General features: G+C 38.4%; 1 protein-coding gene across 4 annotated transcripts in view; it reads left to right on the plus strand.

Annotated features, from left to right (window-relative positions):
- Positions 1 to 21,641, plus strand: part of CCDC171 (coiled-coil domain containing 171) — a 189,762-nt gene that overhangs the window by 65,008 nt on the left and 103,113 nt on the right. For 3 of the 4 annotated variants that reach the window (XM_067553117.1, XM_067553119.1, XM_067553120.1), the window contains 5 exons: positions 1,996 to 2,102; positions 4,910 to 4,999; positions 7,791 to 7,991; positions 16,888 to 17,055; positions 18,938 to 19,126. In XM_067553117.1, the coding sequence (XP_067409218.1) occupies positions 1,996 to 2,102; positions 4,910 to 4,999; positions 7,791 to 7,991; positions 16,888 to 17,055; positions 18,938 to 19,126 (755 nt within the window). The remainder of the gene's footprint in view (positions 1 to 1,995; positions 2,103 to 4,909; positions 5,000 to 7,790; positions 7,992 to 16,887; positions 17,056 to 18,937; positions 19,127 to 21,641) is intronic. The other variant, XM_067553118.1, reaches the window with a different exon arrangement.

The raw sequence follows: 21,641 nt of genomic DNA on the forward strand, positions 1-21,641 counted from the left end.
TCTCCTAGAACAGTGGGTCCCTGATTTTAGTTGAGGCCTCTGGGCGCTACAGTAATATGAATGATATGAGGAAGGAGGCATATCTAGTCCATAATTTATTAGTGTAATTTTTTTCTTAATGTTGAAAAAGTGACCAAAGTAGAGTGGGATAATAATAACCTTAGAACAGAATTATGCCCTGGGATATGCATGCACAGTTTCCCTTGAATTAACTGGAAATTTTTGTTCTTCTCATAGTGCAGAATTTGACCCTAGGCTGATAGCATTCTCACTAACTTCAGGAAACGGGGTATAGAAATTTGCGCTCTAAGCCCTAATGCAAATCAACATTTGTTTTAACAAAAAGTGTGATGATGGTAATAAAAATGTACTAAGAAATAAAAGTGAAAAGTTAGTGTGCCCAAAAATGAAATACCTCTTAAAGCCATATTCTGTACTTCCTGAAGTGATTAAAAGAGATGCAATGGGAGGAGGGAAATTACTTTAAAATTGAAATTTGCAGACTAGTTGTGGGCAATATTCTGGCTTTCCATGGATGTGTGAGGTTTCCATTGACTGCAGTTGGTGCCCTGTGTTATTATCCAAAGCCATAATGTGGTCTGCAGGATATGTGTAATGGCTCACAGTTGGTTAAGTGAATATTTACCCTTCCATTTTTAGTTAGAAAAAACTAATCTAAGATTTTAAAACAGTCAAAAGTTAGATAGAGTGCTCCTGCAAATGTAATTCTATTGAAAGTTGTGAATGCTCTAATGGAAAGGTTTAGAATACAAGATACTATCTGTGTGGCCTGACTTGCTGTGTCATCCTGAACAGGTTGCTTAGGGACTGACCCCCTCCCCCAACATGCTGAGCAACTGTAGTTTCTGTTGACTCCAATGGGTCTTGTGGGTGCTTAGCATCTCTGAAAATCAGGTCCTTTAATTCTTCTTTTCTCCTCAGTTTCTCCTTCTGTAAAATAAGGGTAATACTAGGGGTTGAGGGCTAGTTCATGTTTATAAAGAGTTGAGATCTCTGGAAAGAGATGATATAAAATGCAAACGATATAATTAATATTGTTACTATTATTCATTATAAAATGTGCTTATAAATATTACATTATTTTGTAGGCAGTGCGGAGGAAAAAATATTTGCCGATCTGCTACTTTGCATAACACTAGAAAGATGGGAGAAATTTCATATCCGTTGGCAGCTGATGAATACTTGATCAATATAAAATTCTTTTTGTTTTTTGAAATCATTTTGAAGCCAATAATGAAATCTACATTTGTCCACATGACCCTATTTAAGGCACCTAGATCAGAAGTTATAGTTTAAGGGTTTAATAAATATGTATAATGTACATATAATGGATAGATCAGCTTTAAGATTTGTAATTGAAACATTATGTAGGAATGTGCAGACAGATAATAAAAAATGTGTGTTGTTTCCTTTTGGACTGGAATTCAAGAACATTTAAAGAGTTTGGAGACCTTTCCAAGCATAACAAAGTCATGTGATCTTTGGCTCAGCAAAGGTTTGTTGAGTAAGTGAAGTACTATATTATAAAATGCATGTTTGGGCAGAAGACAACAAAATAATGCTGCAAGTGTGCAATCTACTAAACTTTTATACAATCTGTTTTACAAAGTCAATCATTGTGCAGTGTAAATGTTTTGTGAGCTGACTGAATGACATACACACCTAAAAGTCACTAAGCTGTATGCATAAAACTGGATATTGAGTTCATTAGGTAAATGATGACTGTAAGTATTAACTGGAGATTGCAACTTTGTTTGTTGTGCAACTGCTCTCATACAAGCAGTTCTTTATCTATATTTGACATGAAATTGTAGATGTACAGCTGTATGCCTGGGGGAGAACAAGGCTGCTGTTCAGTGTTCTGCATTGTCACTGCAGCCCTAACTAATTTTAATATCTCTGTTGCAGTTTGAGCAGTTCTCTGGCTCTCTCTGACTTTAAGGGCTTTATTTTCATTCTGTAATTTTTCTTCAGGCAGTCGCAAGGACAAAGATAAACCTCCAAGCCTCTCAGTTGTCCTTGAGACTTTGAGGAGCACCTTGACAGATTACCAGAACAAGCTGGAAGATACAGCTAATGAGGTAACATTTGCACTGTTTGGCTCCATACATACAGCCTTCGGCCTGCAACAGTACGTATTCCTCATTTGTTACAAAGGTCAAAAGATTGGGAATATTGAGTTGACAGCTACACAGATACTAAAAAAGAAATAATCTCTGTCATTGCTCTTTCTCTAAGCTTGCCCTACAGAAATGTTCCATTTAAATATAAAAAATAATTTAGATTTTTTATTTTGAACTGTTGAATTTCTAATTGTTTTCAGTAAACATACACAGAAATATGACACTTCCCATCCTCCATCTATGGCTTTAATTAAAAGGTGACTTAAGTATTTTAAAATGCAATGTAATACTTGAATTTTAACATGCATTGATATCACGTGTGTAAATGTGAATTCCCTCACAAGAAAAGTGACATTATTTTCAGAGATCAGTGGTGTTATTAATCAACATTGGTAAATTTCATGGTTTTGGGGTGCGGTTTTTTATGTCAGACAGAGGAAGAGATATCTGTGTTATGCTTTTCTAAAGGTAACAGAGAACAGTAATAGAAATATTTCTGTTTAGATCTTTAAAAAATGTATTTTTCATGCCATTCTAGGGGCTTTTAGTCACTAACTGAAAAGTTTGTCTTATATTTATTTTCTTATTTATATTGCCTAATGTGATTTGGTTAATCCTCTTGGGTGTAAAATGTTTTATGAATGAGTGGCTTTAACAACTGTGGAAAGTAGTTAACTACATCTTGTCAAAGTTCTTTAATTGTACAAAATCATTATTAGTTTTTCATTGGATAAAATTGGCAAAGCACTGAAATGTGTCAATATTTTTTTTCAATTCCTAAGCTTTGTCTTTTGTTTGACAAACGTATTGTGTAGCCAGTCACTCACTACATTTGAAAAAAATTGTTATTAACTTTGCCATTTTTACTCAAAAAAAAAAAATTGTCTCCTTCAAGCCCTCTGAGATTTATTCAAGGGGCACAAAAACAAGTGACCATGGAAACAATTATATTTGTATAAACAGCAAGCACCATTAAGTCTCTCCAGTGAGATAAAACAACCAATATGTTTAGTATTTTATGAATCTCTTCTGAGGCCCAAGTCTGGAAGCTGAAGAGGAACTAGGAACACATTACCCACAGCAAATTGTTACTTGGGAGGATGAATGTCACATGATCCTCTGCACAGTTGAAAAGTCGACTCAGCAGGCTTTGGCTCAGTAATGTGCTTTGTTGTGAAACAGTGCCAGAGACAGCAGTGGGGAGGCCAAAGGGGTGGCTGCTAAGAAAGCAAAGAGAGTACTCTGACAGAAAGAAGAATGAACTGTCAAGGAAAATAAATCGTAAGCTGATGACCTGCCACAAGACTTCCCAGTAGGACTGCATGTGACAGACCCTGAAGTTGTCATACAGAGCCAGAGACCACTGAATGCTCTCATGATACATAGAAAGGGCAGTGCTCTCTCCTTCTTGATTTTCCCCATAGATGCTGCTGCTTCTGGCTTTTTGTGCATTTTATCCTTAGACATGTTTAGTAATAAAACTGTTTTAATATTACAATACAACTTTAAGAGATTATCAAGGGCACCAGCCAATAAAAATAACTTGTTTTTATATGCAGTGCTAATGTTTTAGGCTTGTTTAATTCTGTTAAGTTTTTTGGTATATAGACTTATGACAGGACCCCACACATAGATGGATGTAACTAATTATTTGGCTTTACATATATGACTGGACCAGTTTGGTGAACTTGTGATTATATTAGCTCTAACTTACTAAATAAACAAGAGTTAATAACTCAATTTCTGCAGAGCCAGTGAATATTAAAATTAGAGCATACACTTTCACATGTCTGTATGAGTTTGGAGGATGGGTAGATGAGGCTGGCTGGCTGAAACGCAATATGGAAAAGAGAGAAATAATTTTAGTAAATTGGGAAAGCAACTAATACAATTGGCAAAGATTATATCAGCACCCCTGATTGAGGTAGTGCTGCTGCCATTTGTGAAGTGTTTACAGTTGAGATGTACTATCGAGTTCTGAGCAATTCCTGGATGCTCAGGTAGCAGCAGTGACCAAAATAATTGTATTTTACCTATGCCTATGATTAGAGGAGCATCATGTTGTCTTTCACCTACAGACTTGGCTACCACTATTTGTGCCTTCTGACACCTCAAGATTAGGTTGCTATGTCAGTCTCTATGTTGAAACTGCAAAATGAAGCTAGCGCATAATGTGGCCACCTGTTTATCAAAAAAGGCATCTGGAAGAGGGCACATAACTCCAGTGCTCCAAGATCATCAGTGGCGGCTTGTAATGCTCTGAATGGTTTGAGAGTAGGTGACATGGGAGGCTATGTCTCTCCTTGAGTAATGCTGTTGCAGTCAGCAGAAATGCATGAGCTGGAATCCCCTCAGTTTACAAGGGAGGATGCTGCTTGTAGGGCGTTTTTGAGAGGGGCCATTGATTTTGAAACTTGCTTCCTGAAAGTCATTGAGAGCTGGATTTAAGTTTTCTGGCACACTTCAAAGCCTTTGTGGGTTTTTTTTTGTTTGTTTGGTTTTTTTTTCTCCTTCAGGCATTTGACAGTTCAGAGGCCAAAGCAGTAGTGAATTTGGTTTGAGGTTATTGCTGCTATTATTTATTTGTAATATCATTATTACATACTTAATAGAGCAAGCTTGATTAGTGGTAAATCTGTTAAATTGTTTACAGTTGATGTCTGAGGAATTTTCTAATACAGTCTGTTTTTACATTTGTGTAGGAAATATTAATTTATGTGTAAGTACCTACATAGCCCCCCAAAATCGGTTTTCTCTTTTCCCAGCTAAAGAAAATGAAAGCTTCGTGTGAGAAGATGACAAAAGAGATTGACACATCCAAACAGAAACTACGGTCTCAAAGTCAAGATCTTAAGGTATATTTTTATGAACTATAACTTCTTAATATAGTGCATATATTTCTGATATGTCTCATTTAGATTGTATCTGCATGATAATAAATTATCTCTGTTACAAACACAGATATTTTGAGATATCACTTCTCTCTATTGAGTAAAATGTCAAATCTTAAGTTTCTACAAGGTCATGTTCCCTTATAGTGGTTGCAGCCTACAAATGATACAAGCCAAGCTATGTGAACATTTCAGGGGTTGAATTAAGCAAGTAATATCTATTTAAATAGATCTGTTCCTTGAGTTGTCCTCTTATTTCATCATTTTGTGCTTGATTGGCTAGGGTAGTTCTTCTGAGTTGAAGTCACCCTCAACATCTTTTTCTGCTAGGGTTTTTATATCTTGTTCTGTGTGCCTAAAATGTGCATATATTTATCCTCAAAAGTATTTTTCTGCTCAATTATCTGATAATATTCATATTTGTTACATAATTACTCATTCACTTTTTTATGAAAATACAATTCAGTTTTAAAATATTCCCTTTTCTCTTTCATGTATTTGTCAGATTATTGGCTTCAAAATAAAGTTTTCTAGTATTACTGGGAAAAATACTGTTTCCAACCACATGTAAAAAGCTAACAGACAAATAGAATTGAGAATACATTAATTCCAGAACCTCATTGAGGGGTATATAAACAGAACAGTAGAAAGCTGGGGATGGACCTCTGTTCATCTCAGTAGTTGTATCTGTGGCAAAATCTGATCACATGTACATTTAGATTATGTATATGGACCTCATCTGAAAGCATTTGGAAGGTTTCAGTTACAGAACAGTAAAGTTTAAAGTTACAGTATGAAATGTGCAAAACGTACCATAAAAAAAAATCAGTGAAAATATGGATGTTATGGCCAAATTTTGTGTATAATCTCTCCAATGTCAGGTAATCCCTGACATTTGAAGAGATCTATAGGCCTAAATTACTGCCAGTAAAAAATGGTTGATCACTAAGCCAAACACTTCTCATGGATATCTAGAGTTCTCATTTTATAGCCTTTTCAAATTATAATTTGTTTTTCTCTCTTTTGGGGAGGGCCCTGACACATCTCTTTTGTAATTTGTCTTGTCTGGTTACATCAGTGGCCAAGGGAGCGAGGGAAGTCCTGCAGTCACTGTTAAACTCTATCTTCCAGCTGGCAGTGTTTGAATTACTGCCAAGTTTGAGTGTGGCCACTCCCAAGGTTTCTCAGAATCTTTTACTGGAGATACACTGTTTCATTGCTTCAATTTATTATCGAGAGACAGTGTAGCATCCATTCTGTCTTGGTAATAACACAATGACCTTCCATCTTACGATATGAACTCGTCTTATAGTAATTAATTTAGATTCCGAACACCACTGTGAAGTCTAATGCTACTTTCCCGATTTTTGTAGAGGACACTGATGAGCAATGTGATTCTGTGAGGTGTTGAGTACTTCCTTCTCCCATTGAAGTCATTAGAAGTTGAGAATGCTCAGCACCTTGGAGGATCAGGGCTCAAACAACTTGCCCTATGATACACAGGAAATTGGTGGCTGAGCTGACAATGGAACCCTGATGTCCTGCCTTCCAGCCTTTTGTTTTGGCCACAAGATTTTTTTTTTTAAAAAGCATCCTAAAGATTCTGCAGATCTGTTGTAATGCAAATGTCTACTCTACACGACAGTTATTCTAGTTACTATTTTTTCTCTGCTAGGTTCAAGAGATGCTTGTTTTGATACAGTGAACCAGTTTTTGATCTCAGTTACATTGGTGTAAATCTGTAGAAACTCAATTTAATGTGTAACTGAGCACAGAACCTGGCCTACTGTTTCTTCATGGTACATCTTGCTTAAAGAAAGATGCCCTATTCTTGGATTTGAATATTTTTTTAAAGAAATTATATGAACATATGACTGTGATGAGTACCTTAGTAAGCAACCGATATTGTTTACTTTACAATTAGACAAACATGATGTTATGACCTAAAAATAACTCTATAGACAAACATTTCAACTAAATGCTTTCAATGTTCAGTATTAAGTTGTTTTGGGCATTTGAATTCGGTGCTCGTGAAAGGTGCTGGATTACCAGTTCTGTAAATAGAAGTCCTCTGTTCACAGAAGAGGTAGAGCATGTATGTTCATTCTTGCCTCTTGGTGTAAAAGTCACCTGAGATTTTAGGGCTGGTTGGTACATTTGTACCAACTAGTGCCATTTCTGATTGTGATTTCTGTGATATGGACACCTCTCCACTGGAAATTGGACTGAAACCACCAAAATCATTTCATATTGACCACTAAATGTGAAACAAGATAACAGCCTTGGTTACTACCAGCCTGGACTGCACTGGAACCAGTGATCTACAAATCAAAAGTACTGTATCCTTTTACCAGGGCTGAGTTCTTTATATCTACAGGAGGCTATATCTTTACATTATGTTCAAATTTTCAACTGAAAGAACACTGTATACTCTCTTTGTAAAGAGACAAACCCAGCCCCAAAAGGAGGGCAGTTGTATCATGGAGACTTTGGCCTTGGAGAGGGATTAAAAAGGGAATAATCCTGTAGGACTTGTTTTTCTGCTCCATACTATTCCCTTACTCCGAGAGGAAAACAGTGTCAAATTTTAATTTCAGTCTATCATTAGAAGAAAACAGATGGCTTATTTTAGTTTGTTTTGAAAACATATTTCCATATAGACTTTTGCTTCCAAAGGATCCTGAACATTGGCTGAAGTAATGCTGTATGGGAGAAAAATGTTACCAACTTTTCTGTTTGTCTCTTTATTCTGTAGGAAACTCAGGATAATCTGTCTGATGCCAATGAAGAGTTAAATCATCTGCGCACTAAGTGTGTAGACAGAGAGGCTTTAATAGGCACTTTAAAAATGGAATTGCAGAATATACTGCACTGCTGGGAGAAAGAGAAAGTGCGTGCCACAGAATCAGAAAATGAAATCCAGAAGCTTACCAGGATTTACCAGAAGGATACTGAGGTATTACCAGAGACAACATGACTGTCAAAAAGAGCCTTTATTTAATCTTAGCTTTATACATCTACATACATCTGATGGTTGCTTTGTCTTAACAGATTTATCTGCAAAGTATGATTTTAAGATATATATTTTGAAATGTATATTTGAAGTGTCTTAATTCTCTGTCATTCCATTTTACAAAATGAGTTAACAGTTTAACTCTTCTGGTCATTTACTTTTTTAAAAATCTGTCTCTCAGCAAGCATCATTTAGGGCAAATTAATTTATGTAAAGAATCATGCCAGGGAGACTATATTTTTGTCACTTTGTTGAAAGTAAATATGTGCATTTTGTATTTGGAATCTCATGGTGTTAATTACTGATTCAAACAGCAATCCTTTCTCCCCCCAAATAGCAAACATGGAATTGAAGTCCTTTTCCCCATCCACTACCAAACTAATGTTTTCTGTGCTTCTTTGAGTGATTGCACCTGTCCATTCCATTTCAGGTATGTGTGTGCCTGGTGCACCAAGGCCAGAGACTGTTCTCCTAGCAGTACCCATTAGAGAGATGCAGGCACCCTTAGTGCCCTGGCATCATTGCACAATGGTATAAAGGGCGGGGGGTTGCCCCTGATCTGTCCCTCCCTTAGTTCTTTCTTATCACCCATAATCGGTAGTTGGAGTGCATCCGGTTGCAATCCGAGTTTTCTCCCACTAAGGTGACCAGAAGTCCCGATTTTATAGGGACAGTCCCTGATATTCAAGACACTTTTTTTTATGTAGGTGCCTATTACCCCCCCACCACCTGTCCTGACTTTTCACACCTGCTATCTAGTCACCCTATCTCCCATTCCAGGGATTTTTATCTCCCTCCTGTAAATAGTTAGTAATACTTGTTAGTGTACTCCTTATTATTTTCTATTACAACTTTGGGCATCTGATTCCTACTATACAAAGAAAAATGTCACCCAGTACCAGGATATTTCTTGGTCTCTGGGCTATAAGCCTTGTGCCAGCTTCAAAAAGTCTATGCTGATGAGTGACCCTCATTTCAGGTACCTGAGCTGCCTCGGTGAGGGTCACATTTGAGACCATTGCAAGGTTTGCAGGAACTTCAAGTCCCAGACAAAAAGGATAGAGGGGTGAGACTACGTTACCTCCTTACGAGGCCACCTGCATCCACCTTCTGAACCTTCCCTTTTGGGACAGGCACTGAGCACTTCTATTTCTGTTAGAAGTGCCCCTCTGGACATTGCATCAGAAATTTGGCACCATTCCCATTCTCTGGTGCTGAAGAAGATGCACAGAGCATCAAAACGGCATTCCTTGAAGGAGCCAAGCTCCTCTAGAAGTTCGAGGTTCCCTGTACTCTTCCTTCCAGAGGTTTACTACTGGATATTATCATCTGGAAAGAGGTGTTCCCTGGTACTGATCTCTTCTTCTTATCAAGGATTGTCAATCCCAATACAATTCTGACCCCTTTAATACAATAACAGCAGCATCAGGGAAATATCTTGGTATTGATGGTGCTGGAATTATATATAGCACCATGGGACCTGCTATTCTTCTTGGTGCTGGATTCTCCAGCAGTATAGGAGACAAAATGGCCACTACCAATTGATCCTGAGGCCCTGTCTATGAACTTACCTCCAAAACAAGTTCAGTCCTCAGTGCTGGGGATACCAAGGCTACATCTTTAGACCATCCAGTGCTTCCTTGCCCAGTATAGTCCAGAGATAAATCCAGCATGTTGTTCCCGGTACTGACATCTCTGAAGAGACAGCATCGCACCTTGGCACCACCTAGTACAATACCTCCATGATCAGATGACTCAAAGTCCTCAGCGTCTAAGGTAGGCTCCTGTGCTCCTAGTTCCTGGGATAGGAGGTGACATCATCAGGAGGATACCACTCCTGGAACCCCTTGGATTTCCTGAGATGGTCCAGAGACTCTCATCATTGGAGGGGTCATGGCGGGTTTCTATGCCTGATTGGAACCCCTGGGGCTTGCCTCCCACCACCAGATCCTCCCTGATTCCTTCTTCATATAGATCCCCAAGTAGACACAAGGCTAGCTCCCATGAAGGAGTCTGTGATGTTATCCCTAACGTTACCCGCACACTCTAGGGCAACCCACCTTTACCCTTCTCTGGTCTCAAGGTGTAATCTGCTTAATTTAGGCACTACCACCCTTTCCCAGTTCCTAGGGCTCAGGGCATAATCTGTGGGTTTGTGGGGCCTTTTAGCAGTGAAAGAACCTTACGCAGTAATAACCTTAAGTTATTAGTTACAAAAAACAGAATACACACGGTAAGCATACAATGCTCACCACTCCCAATCAGGCAGACAAACTTTTCTTGGTGGCCAGTCAGAATCAGATCATCTGGAGCAATATGATTGCAGGGGGTTGACACCTCTGATCTTGGGCTGTGTCCTGGAGTTAGGTTCCAAAATAACTTCCTTTTAGACCCCAGTTTATATAGTTAAACTTGAGTCCTGCTTAGTTATACCTTAACCAATCACTTTAAACTAAAGTACTGCAAAATAGTATTTTTCACCTATCCTAGCCCATTATGAAACAGGTCTTTAACCAATCATACCCCACCACCTTAGTTGATCTAAATCTTCCAAAATTAGTTATGCAACAGACAGAAACAATCAAAGAATCAGACAGAAACCATACATATAAACAATAGAGAAGTAAAGACCATAGAGGCAAAACAATAAAGAAGTATAGATTTCACACTCACAACTGTTAAGTGATTCCTTGCCAGACAGATTGCTATCAAACAAAGGTTTCTTTAAACATCTTAAGTTCTGTTTCTTTATCTGGTGATGGTGGGTACTATTAGGATAGAAGCCCCTTTTTAATAGCCCAATATTACATTGTTTTGATGCAATTTAGATGGAATGTAAGGATGTGATCCTCTGGTTCTTAGCTCATGACTGCTTCTGTCCTGCTGTGGCTGTTGCTGCTTACTGCAGAAAAAGGCTTCAGACCTTACACCAGTATCAAGCAAGAACTTCAAGACCAGCTTAGATTTCGGAATCTCAGTCTAACTCAGTAAGGTTTGATGTCTGCGGTTTCTTTTCCTGTTCAAGATCACTACAGGTCCTACCAGGGGTTACTAAAGAGGGTAGCTACCTTGATATTCAGGAGTGTTCCCAGAGGCTGGTGGACTGAGTTGGCAGGACCTTTTAGAGTGGCTCTACTTGTAAACAAAGCCATTTTAGAACCTACAAAGTATTTGTGGCAAATGCCATCCTCTCTGCCTCCGATAGCTAAGAGGACAAAGAGAAGGTATGATGTCCCTTCTTAGGCAGTGAACATTTTTACACCTATCCTTTGCCAGGTTCCTTACTTATCTTGACAGTAAATGAAAGAGTGCATCAGGGATGGCCTTCTACCCCAAAGGACAAAGATGCAAAGAGAGTAAATCTTTTCATAGAAAGATTTATTCCACAGTGGTCAACAGTTTTGTAGTGCTAACCAGCAAGCCTTACTGGCCAGATACAACTTCTCCCTGTGGGACAATGTAATGAAGTTCTGAAACAAGTTACCAGATGATGCAAGCAGGAATTCCAGGTTATTGTAGAGGAGGACAAACTGGTGGCTAAGATCTCTCTGCAAGCTGCCTTTGATGGGGCAGCTTTGGCAGCCAGAGCCTGGCATCTGCAGTAACTATGCACAGATGTTCACGGATTCAATTGTTGGCGCTCCCGCAGGAGATCCAGAAGACTATCCATCATTTCCCCTTTGAAAGACCTACTCTGTTCTGACAGAGGACAGATGATAAACTCCACAATCTCATGGGTCAGTTTCAAGGATTCGAGGGCCATTTTGAAACCATTGGGGATTTATATTCCTTTCCTTAAAAGAAAGCAAATTCTATCCTCAGTCTCTCCAGAGGTATCTGCTCTTCCTGCCTAAGCAACCTGACCACTCCAGGAAAAGAGGGGAAAAACCATGGAAGACCTCAGTTTTCTTCCACTACAGGTTCTTTGAGACAATCTGGAAATCCTCAAGCTGTCTGTCTGACTTTCTTGTTAAGGACAAAGTACTAGATCATTATGAACCAGTTTCTCCCTCCTCAAAGGTTATCCCACTTCCTATGTGCTTGGACCCATATTACTATGGATAGATGGGTTCTAAGTACTTTGGAACAGGGAACACTCTGCAGTTTTTCCAACCCTCCCTCCCACTCACCTTCCCTGGACCACTCTCTCAAGGGTGTCTTTCTCCAGTCCAGTCTTCTCAATTTTGGGAGCTATAGAAGAGGTTCCCCCTCTCCACTGAGGGAAAGATTTCTGTTCATATTAATTCCTGATTTCAAAGGCAAAAGGAGGTCTCAGAACTATCCTAGATTTACAAAATTTGAACAAATATATACAGAAAAGAAGGTTTTTTCATGGTCAACCTAACCTCCATCATCTCCTCCCTGGACCCTGGCAACTGGTACATTGCTTTTGAAGGATGCATATTTTGATGAGGCTATCCATTAAAGCCACAGGAGATTCCTAAGACTTCTGGTCAGCAACACTCATTACCAGTTTATGGTCCTGCCCTTTGGCCTGTCTGCTGCCCCAGGAGTATTTACAAAATGCACAACGGTGGTGGGCTTCATTCCTATGGAAACCAGCGGTGCAAGTATTTCCTTACTTGGACAAGTGGCTGGTAAGAGTTTGATCCAAGCTCCGAGTAGAACTCAGTCTATAGAGGATCCAATCCCTCTTCATTGTTCTGGATCCGTTGAGCAATGAGGACAAGTTTGTTTATTTCGTAGTTCAGAACAAAATTTTAGGGACTATCATGGGGATTCTACAGTAGCCTGCATGTTTCTGTCTCAAGCCATTTCCACACCATGTTAAACTTATCCACAGATCTCAAAGCCCATACAGTCACAGCAATAAGAAACTACCTCAGACTATTGGGACACATGACCACCTGCACATATGTGGTTCAGCATGCCAGATTTCACCATAGAAAGTTGCAGGGCTGGTTAAAGTCAGTATACTGCCTGGCGTGTCATCTGTTGGACATGGTGATTTGAGTACTTGCAGGAGTACTAGCTTCCTTGGTCTGGTGGACAGATTCGGCCTACGTATGTATGGAAGTTCCCTTTCTCCCTCCCTTATTCATGTTGACTGTGGTTATAGATGCTTCTTCTCTAAGTTGGGGAGCTTACCTAGGAAACCTACAAACTCAAGGTCTGTGATCTGATCAAGATTTGGCTGGTCACATAAACCTGTGGAAATTGTGGACTATTCATCTGGCCTGTTAGGCTTTTCTCCCTAATGTTCAGGGAGAGATTCAAGTCCTCATGGACAACACTGTGGCGACGTACTATGCAACAGGGAGGGCCAGATCAGACCGTCTCTATCTTTAGGAATTTTGTGTCACCAGTGCAATACACCTTAAAGCCCCCACTTTCCTGGTGTTTAGAACAGTCTGGCAGATCACCTAAGCAATTTGTTCAGCAGAGATCACAAGCTGTCTCTGAGACTGGATATTGTCAGATTCATTTTTCAAACCTGGGCTGGGGGAGGGGAGGTCACCCTCCTATAGATCTGTTTGCTTCTCATCGCAACAGAAAGTGCCAACTTTTTTGATCAAGGGCAAGTCACTGTCTGGGCTGTTTGCTGGACAGACTGCTGTATGCCTTCCCTTCCGTTCCACTGCTTCCCATGGTTGTGCTCAAGCTCAAGAAGGATCATGCTCACATAATCCTCATAGCACTGCTTGGCCTCACCTGAACTTCTTTGCCAGGACTGCCTCCAGAACCCAGGCTGATCTCCTGGAAGCACAGTCACCTGCTACATCCTAACCTGGCCACACTCCATTTTACAGCCTGGGTACTCCATGGTTAACACCTCTCAAGAGATGAGGTGTTCAGGGAATTTGCAAAACATTATCCTGAAGGAGAAGGAAGCCATATACTATGTTTACTTGCTGAAGTGGAAACGACTCTCCTTATGGTCAAAACATAAGGGTATTTCACCATTCCTGGCCTGTATCCAATGTGTTTCGGACTATTTGTGCCACTAAAACATGAAGGCCGTCAGAATTCACGTGACATCCACCTCTGCATTCCACTCACCAAACGAGAGCTGCTCAGTATTTTCTAATCTTGTGTCAGTCATATTCTTAAAGGGTCTGGACAGGTCATATCCCCATATCATGGATCCCATTCCTCCCTGGGGTGTAAATCTGGTGCTAACAAGGTAGAAAGGTCCATCCTTTTAAATCATTGGCTACCTGCTCTTTATTGCATCTTTCTGTTGAAGTAGCATTTTTGGTAGCTATTGCCTCCACAAGAAGAGTATCAGAGTTATAAGTGTTGGTAGCTCATCCTCCTTACACAGTTTTTACGAGGAGAAGTTATCTTTACATCCGCATTGGAATTCCACCTCAATCAATTTTCTTTCTTTCTTTCTTTCTTTCTTTCTCTCACTCTCTCACTCACTCACTCACTCATAAGGATAAGAAGAGGCTCCATACCTTAGATGTTAGAAGAGCGTTGGGTTTTTACTTTGATAGGACTAGGTCTTTTAGATCGTCCACCTAGCTGTTTATGTCAGCTGAAGACTGGAATCTCAACACAGAAGATTTTGTCCTGGATTTCATCCTCCGATAGGCCTGTGCTACAGCATTGCCAATTTACTGTTTCTAAGCAGAGTGGCAGCACATAGTCTACAAGATTCAAGCAGCTTGCACAGCTTTTTTGGTTCAAGCACTTATAGCAGACGTTTATAGAGCTGCAACTTGGTCATCAGTACAGACTTCACTACTCATTATGCTATATTTCAGCATTCCGGAAATGATGACACGCTTGAACGAGTAGTTCTTCAGTCCTTGTTCCAAAACTCACCTCCAGTTTGAACTGCTTGTGAGTCACATGGCATGGAGTGGACATGTGCAATCCCCTGAAGCTAGAAAAATGGTTATTAATCTATTCTGTAACTGTTGTTCTTTGAGATGTGTTGCACACGTCCATTCTGCGATCCACCCTGTTTCCCCTCTATAAGTCTCTATGTGGTCAGAAGGAATTGAGTAGGGTCAGGAGCGGCCTTGCCCTTTTTTTTTTTTTTTTTTTTTATTTTACCATTGTGCAGCAACGTGAAGGTGCTAAAGGCTTATGTGCTACCCCAGCAGATATCACTAAGGGAAAAATCTCTGATTCTGGGTCACGGGGCACACACAGATCTGAAGTGGAATGCACATGTGCAACATATCTCAAAGAACAACAATTACAGAACAGGTTAGTAACTGTTTTCTCTTTGTGTGTTCGCTGATTGTGGTATGATATATGTGGTAATTGCTTCATGAAGTGTTGCTTCAAAACCAGATTTCTGAATATAGTGGTTTACTGATCTTAATAATTGCTTGCTTTTAATTTTCGTCACATAAAATAGTTCTGCATTAGCTATATCAATCATATTCTTTATCTCAGTTGTTCTACATATTGAGCTCATTACTCCAGCAAATATGAACACAAATGCCAAACTGAGTAAAAAGGAAATATTGTTTCCACCCCTCTTACAGTCTGGGATTTAAATTGTGTCCACATGAAGCGATTGGAATTGTTCTACACATCAGATAGTGATTAAAGGAAAGGAAACTAGAAGCCTGACTGTATTGTAAAGTCAGCATGTCTACAGAATTGTGGTTGAGTTCAACATGTGTGAGTTGATTTTGGGTCTTGGGATTTCTTTTTCTCACCAAAGGAATGATTATCATGCTTGGTTTATCACAGCCCAAGCAAAAACGAAACAATGGCGACATGTTAAACTATTCCCAGGGAAGTAGAAGATTAAGTTCTAACATTTGAAAAAAATGTTTTATTCCTTAAAAATCTTATGAATTACAAACAACAAAATATACTCACATGTAATTGGAGAAGGCACAGCAGTAGTTACAGTTGCCCTGGGGGTGGAAGAGAGTGAGGTGGGAGTCCTAATGCCTTTATGAAGTTTTATGATTTTTTGACTTAGTGCGTGATCCAATGCCCATTGCTTTCAGTGGACATCTTTCCATTAGCTAACCGGGGTTTGGATCAGAGCCGTAGTTGTGGTTTTGGAACCATCTTTGATTTGTCTTAATTTCAAGTTGCTAGACTTCACAGATGGACTAAATAGAAGATCTCACCCTGGTGTGAATAAGTACTAACACTACAGAAGTCAATTTAGTATGCTATAGTGTAAAATCCAAGATAAATGAGATCAGGATCAAGCTTGTCGAGTTTAACTGATGCTCATAAAAACCTATTTTGTACAGTCATGTGTTCATATATAATCCATGTAAGGAACAAACATCAAATCAAATTATTTTTAAAACATTCTTATGTTTTAAAAATAATCGAACTTGATGTTTGTATAATCAAATTTTGTCCTACTGCTGCCATGCTAATTAACTTTGTTAGAGTATATACTGTATATTTATGTTATACATATATATTGGAAGCAGGTATAATTTGTACAGAACTTCAGTCAAGTGGAAAAAGTGTGTGTGGTGAGGGGGAGAAGTTTTAAACATTAATTGTCACAAAATGACATTATAATTTCACATGCTTAGTTAAAGAAACAAAGGAACCAGTTCTGCAAATATTTATTACAGGTCATGGTGTTTACTATCATGAGGATTGTAGGAATAGGCAGTGGGTATTTATACACTATATCTAGTTAACCTCAGTTTACAAAATCTTTTTCTCTTCTGATTTTGTTAATGCATTTGGGCACATATTAAGAATAATTCCATTGAAACTGAAAAAGAATTTCTGAATATGAGTAATTGTCTTTGGTCTGTACAGAATACACAAGATAGTGTGTATGATGTATTTCTATAGAGTCTAATATCAGAGTCTAGAGTTAGTCTAATATTTATTTACAAGAGTTATTTTTTCTTTTTTTGTCTCACAGGAGAAGCTAACCTTCCTCCATACTTTATATCAGCATTTGGTAGCAGGCTGTGTGCTTATAAAACAACCAGAAGGCATCCTGGATAAATTCTCCTGGTCTGAGCTTTGTGCAATCTTGCAGGAGAATGTTGATGCCCTGATCTTAGACCTCAGCAGGGCTAATGAGAAGGTAACTGTCCTCAGGCGCCAGATACCTCTATTAAATTCAGTGACATTTGTCCACATCACAGTATCATTAAAAGGGACTGACATTCATCTTATTTCAAAAAGAATTTGGATGTTAATAATTCAATACCATTAATTATGGCTTGTCTACAACTCAGTTTGATGCCATTGCTGTGGGCATGTAAATGTGACTGAAGTCTGTATGAAGTCTCTAAGCTCCACTTTCTGTGCAGGACATGCTAATATTACTAGCCAGTATTAGCCACAGGGACCTAATTAAAAGAAAATAAATTAATCTTACTGATGAAGCAATTCAAAGAACTTAGTCATTTATACTAATAAAGCAACTCTTTATCTTAGCATAAAAGAGAAACAAAATACAGGAGCATCATCTTAAAACTATTTGCTTGTAAATCCAAGGTATTATTTGAAAAAATCCTGTTTTTAAAAAAATGTAATTATTTGATTACGGCATTGTAGTCTGAAATATAATTAATTTAGAACAACTATTATGAATTTAAAAACTATAAATATTTGTTTAGGGGGAAAAGTGTACTTTTATGGGTGATTTCATATTTCATAAGGCTAAGTGTTCAAAGGAAACATTTTTCAGAAATCTGTTTTGTTACTATAAATTAAACTGTCTCGGCAGACTAACATATGCTGCTGCTAAGGATTTCCGTTCCTGTTCTGGCTCCATTGATCGGGTCAGCACTATGTTTCTGTGGTCTAGAAGAAAGATTCCAGATCTTGGCTGAGCTGACATTTGCTCTTGAGGGACAAGAAGGGAAAAACTGTTTCATGAGTTTCTCATCTACTGGAGTTATGAATACTCTCTTGGCTCAAGTTCAAGAACAGGGTTGCTTACAGTTAATCATTTTGACTCTGCCCCTATTAGTAAATATCCCAGCAGTCAATGGAAAACATAACGATTTGCTCAGACAAAGAGGTGGATCATGCAGATTAGACATGGAGGAAATGCCTCCCTTGTCCTTTCAGAGGAAAGACAACAACAAAATTACTGGTAGTTTTTTTAAGTACAGTAGCTGAGATGGGACAGCAAATGTTTGAGATATTTCAGGTACATCAGCTTCTTAGAATGTTTTAGACAGTGTTGTCTGCTGCATTATAACTGCTCTTCTCTTAACAGAGTTTTCACCTGCAATTCTGTACAATATACAACAAAGATTATTGACTATATATTTAAATTCAGTATTGAAAAATGCAGGCATGCTTATTTGAGCTACATTCTTAACTGGAAACACAGTGACATTTAGCTTTAATAGAAGTTGCACGGCTAAACCTCGATCACTAAGTTATACCCCTTAATCTGCTTATTGAAATGCATCATAAAATTAACAAGCTTGCCTGGGAAAAGAGGCATCGTGTACTGTAAAGCTCTCTCAAATTGTTTTAATACTCAGCAAATACGAGTAATGCTTTGGTTTTCAAATAAAACATTACATAAAAATGGCAACCTCCAATTTTCATAATCACTTGCTGTATGATTATTGTGCTAGGATTATTAATTATATAGCACCATAATTGTACACTGCACATTTCAAAACAAGAAAGTTAAGGCCCTTGTCCAGAAGGATTCCAACAAAGATCCAGATAACACCTAGGCATCTATTCAGGAGGCTACAAAGATGACAACATTGATGAGATCAGCATAGGTTGGAATTTTTTTTTGAAGAAGTGGGTTTTAAAGACAGATTTAAGCAGGAGACCTATGATATGCTTAGAGTTTTACTTCTGAGCTGTCTGAAGAAAATACAATCAAGGTTTTCTACCAAAAGAATCTCTGCTTAAATTAGGATTTAAAACAAATGCAAAGGAGCATTTTTGTTTAATAAGAAGTCTTTTTTTAAATGCCTGTGATGCAGATATCTCATCTAGAATATATTTGTAAGAACAAGTCTGATACCATGAGGGAACTTCAGCAGACCCAGGAAGACACTTTTAACAAAGTGGCTGAACAGATGAAAGCACAGGAAAGCTGTTGGCAGAAACAGAAAAAGGAGTTGGAGCAGCAGTACTCTGGACTCCTTGGGGAAGTTCATGCAAGGGCACAGGTACTGTACTTGTTCCAGAGAGCTCTAAACCTCTAATTTTTTTCTTTAAATATTTAGTATATTATTTCAGTGTTTTTGAGTTCCAAACCAGTTTAAAGTTGCTTGGGAATTTCAGTATGTATTTTTTTATTTTAAGTATTCTTTTGCTATTAACTTTTACTTACTTTAGGAAATGAATGACTTTCTGTTAAAACATTCCTGAAATGCATTGCTTAATGAGATCCTGCAGTTGTATTTCCCTTTTAAGAGGTTGAAGCTATACAGTGAAAAGATAGATTTCTTTGTAGAATTAGAGAGAGCCTCACTTGCTTTTTCCAATATGACCACCCTTTCTGAGTATTTGTAGATTTGAATTCACTCTTGAATGAAATTATTCATATAAATTCTGATACCAGGAGCAAATTAGTAGTAGTGATAACAATATTAAACAGTGTAATAATCCACTTTGTTTCAGTCACTACAATGAGACAAATAACTATGACTTGAGTTATGTGCTCTAAGCTTGAAGTTTAATGTTTTCATGAAAGGTGGAAGATTGTCAACTCTGGAAACTCAAGGTCTCTCAGGACAGATAAAAGTTACACACAATGACCTGCCAATGTGCCTCAACCCTCGCCAGGATGGTCCACTTCTTGTTGAGAAGATAGTTTTTTTGCCCTTTTAGCTTTTTTACTTCTCTGTTTAGACAGAAGTGTGATAGTGGGTTTTGTTTTGTTTTGTTTTCCTGTCCTTAGCGACGTGGATGGGACTCCAGCTAATTACCTAGAGGTAGAGGTCCCTCCTATATCTCAGTACCAATGCAGTCCCTGTCTTCCCTTTCCCTTATTGTCCTGCTGATGTGGTATGGTTGAAAGGGGACATGATTAATTTCACTTTCCTGAGCGGGAGTTCAGCTTTCAAAAGTTTGGGAAATGCTGTGTTAGCCCAAACTCAGGATGACCTTTTCAATTTATGTATAAGCAGGACAAAAGAACTCCAGGAGGAGAAATGCAAGGTGTGAATTCTTGTTTTTGAGCCCCCGAAAAGTCAAGGTGACTGATTTTTCCACAGTACTCCATCCTGTGTAGTCACATCTGTCTGGAGTGGGTCTAAATCTCTATCAAATCAGAATGACAGCTTATTTTATGCACACTTTGCACAGGTATAAATGACTACACAAAATGCAAGTTATAGAAAATCAGGCCATGGTCTACACTCTCCAGGGTTCTCCATGGATGTATCCTTGGACCTGGACAATGGGGGGTTGCTATTAGTTAGTTGTTTTTGCACCATTGCTTTTCCTGTCATTTTTAGGGAAATTGGTGCTGGACCTGAATTTGATCCAACATTTTTGTCATTTGATTTTTTAAATTCTATTTTATATATATTTTACAGTATTTCAGTGATGAATGCTAGATTCTTAACATTTTCTTTTGCATGGAGAAAAATTACTTTTGATTTACTTGTTCAAGTGAAGAAATAAACACAGTAATGGCACAAAATGAGAATACTGGTGACATCATCAGAAAAATATAATAATGATATTTTGCACTTGTATAGTGTCTTCCACCCAAAGATCTCAAAGTGCATTACAAACATTAATGAATTACGCTTGGCAACACTTCTTTGAGATAGGAAATTATTATTAAGTTAATCTGATAGATGGGGAAATAGTTAAGTGACTCCCCGAAAGACTCATAGCAAGTAACTTGTAAAGCCAGGAAGAGAGCCCACATCCCTGTGATCATCATGCTTCCTTCTAGGCATTCACCACTGACAATTGTTTAAAAGTTTAAATAAGGGACTCCCAAGCTGTATTTAATTTTGCAGGCAATCATCAGTATTAGTATACAACAACACTGAGAACTGTCTCTGCAGAGGGGTACACCTTGGAAACCTTTTGATGAGGTCATTAAATTAATTGACAGCAACATGAGTAATGCTACTTTGAGACTTTTGGATGGTTAGTATTGTATTGGTGCAGTAAGCCTTCCAAAGTGCAATGTGAGATTTCAATAACTGGCTTTTTACTATTAAAATATAACACTGCAATTTGTGCCAGTATTGTAATGATACCTGGCAGTGCTTCTGTCCTCAGCCTGTCTCATTCAGGGCCCCCGATCTCAACTGGGGTCTCTGGGTGCTACTAGATAATACTCTACAACTATTGTTCTCAGTTAATTAGATGACCTAATTAGAAAGCAGTTTCAGTGTTCTTCTGTAGAGCAGAAACTCTCAAAGTGGCCTCGTCACAGAGTACCAACAAATAAGAATGACTATAGTGTTAGAGGATGCCCAGGGGTTCCTCATTGACAACTGGGCTTAAAATGAATGTAACTTCCAGTGCTTTTGTGGGAAGAATAAGATCCTCCGATTGCATGTTAATAGGATCATCTTGAACAGGGTCTGCCAATAAATTTCCTTTCGTCTGAAATAAAAATATTCATTTGTAAATGTCTGTTTTGAGAAACTGAATGAATATGTGGAATGTACTCCCTTGTTTCAGACAAGCCATTTCTTCAGAATATGTATCGAC

This window comes from Emydura macquarii, unplaced genomic scaffold (genome assembly GCF_026122565.2).
Source record: "Emydura macquarii macquarii isolate MOO-44397 ecotype Brisbane River unplaced genomic scaffold, CSIRO-AGI_Emac_v2 contig_1451, whole genome shotgun sequence".
NCBI lineage: Eukaryota > Metazoa > Chordata > Testudines > Chelidae > Emydura > Emydura macquarii.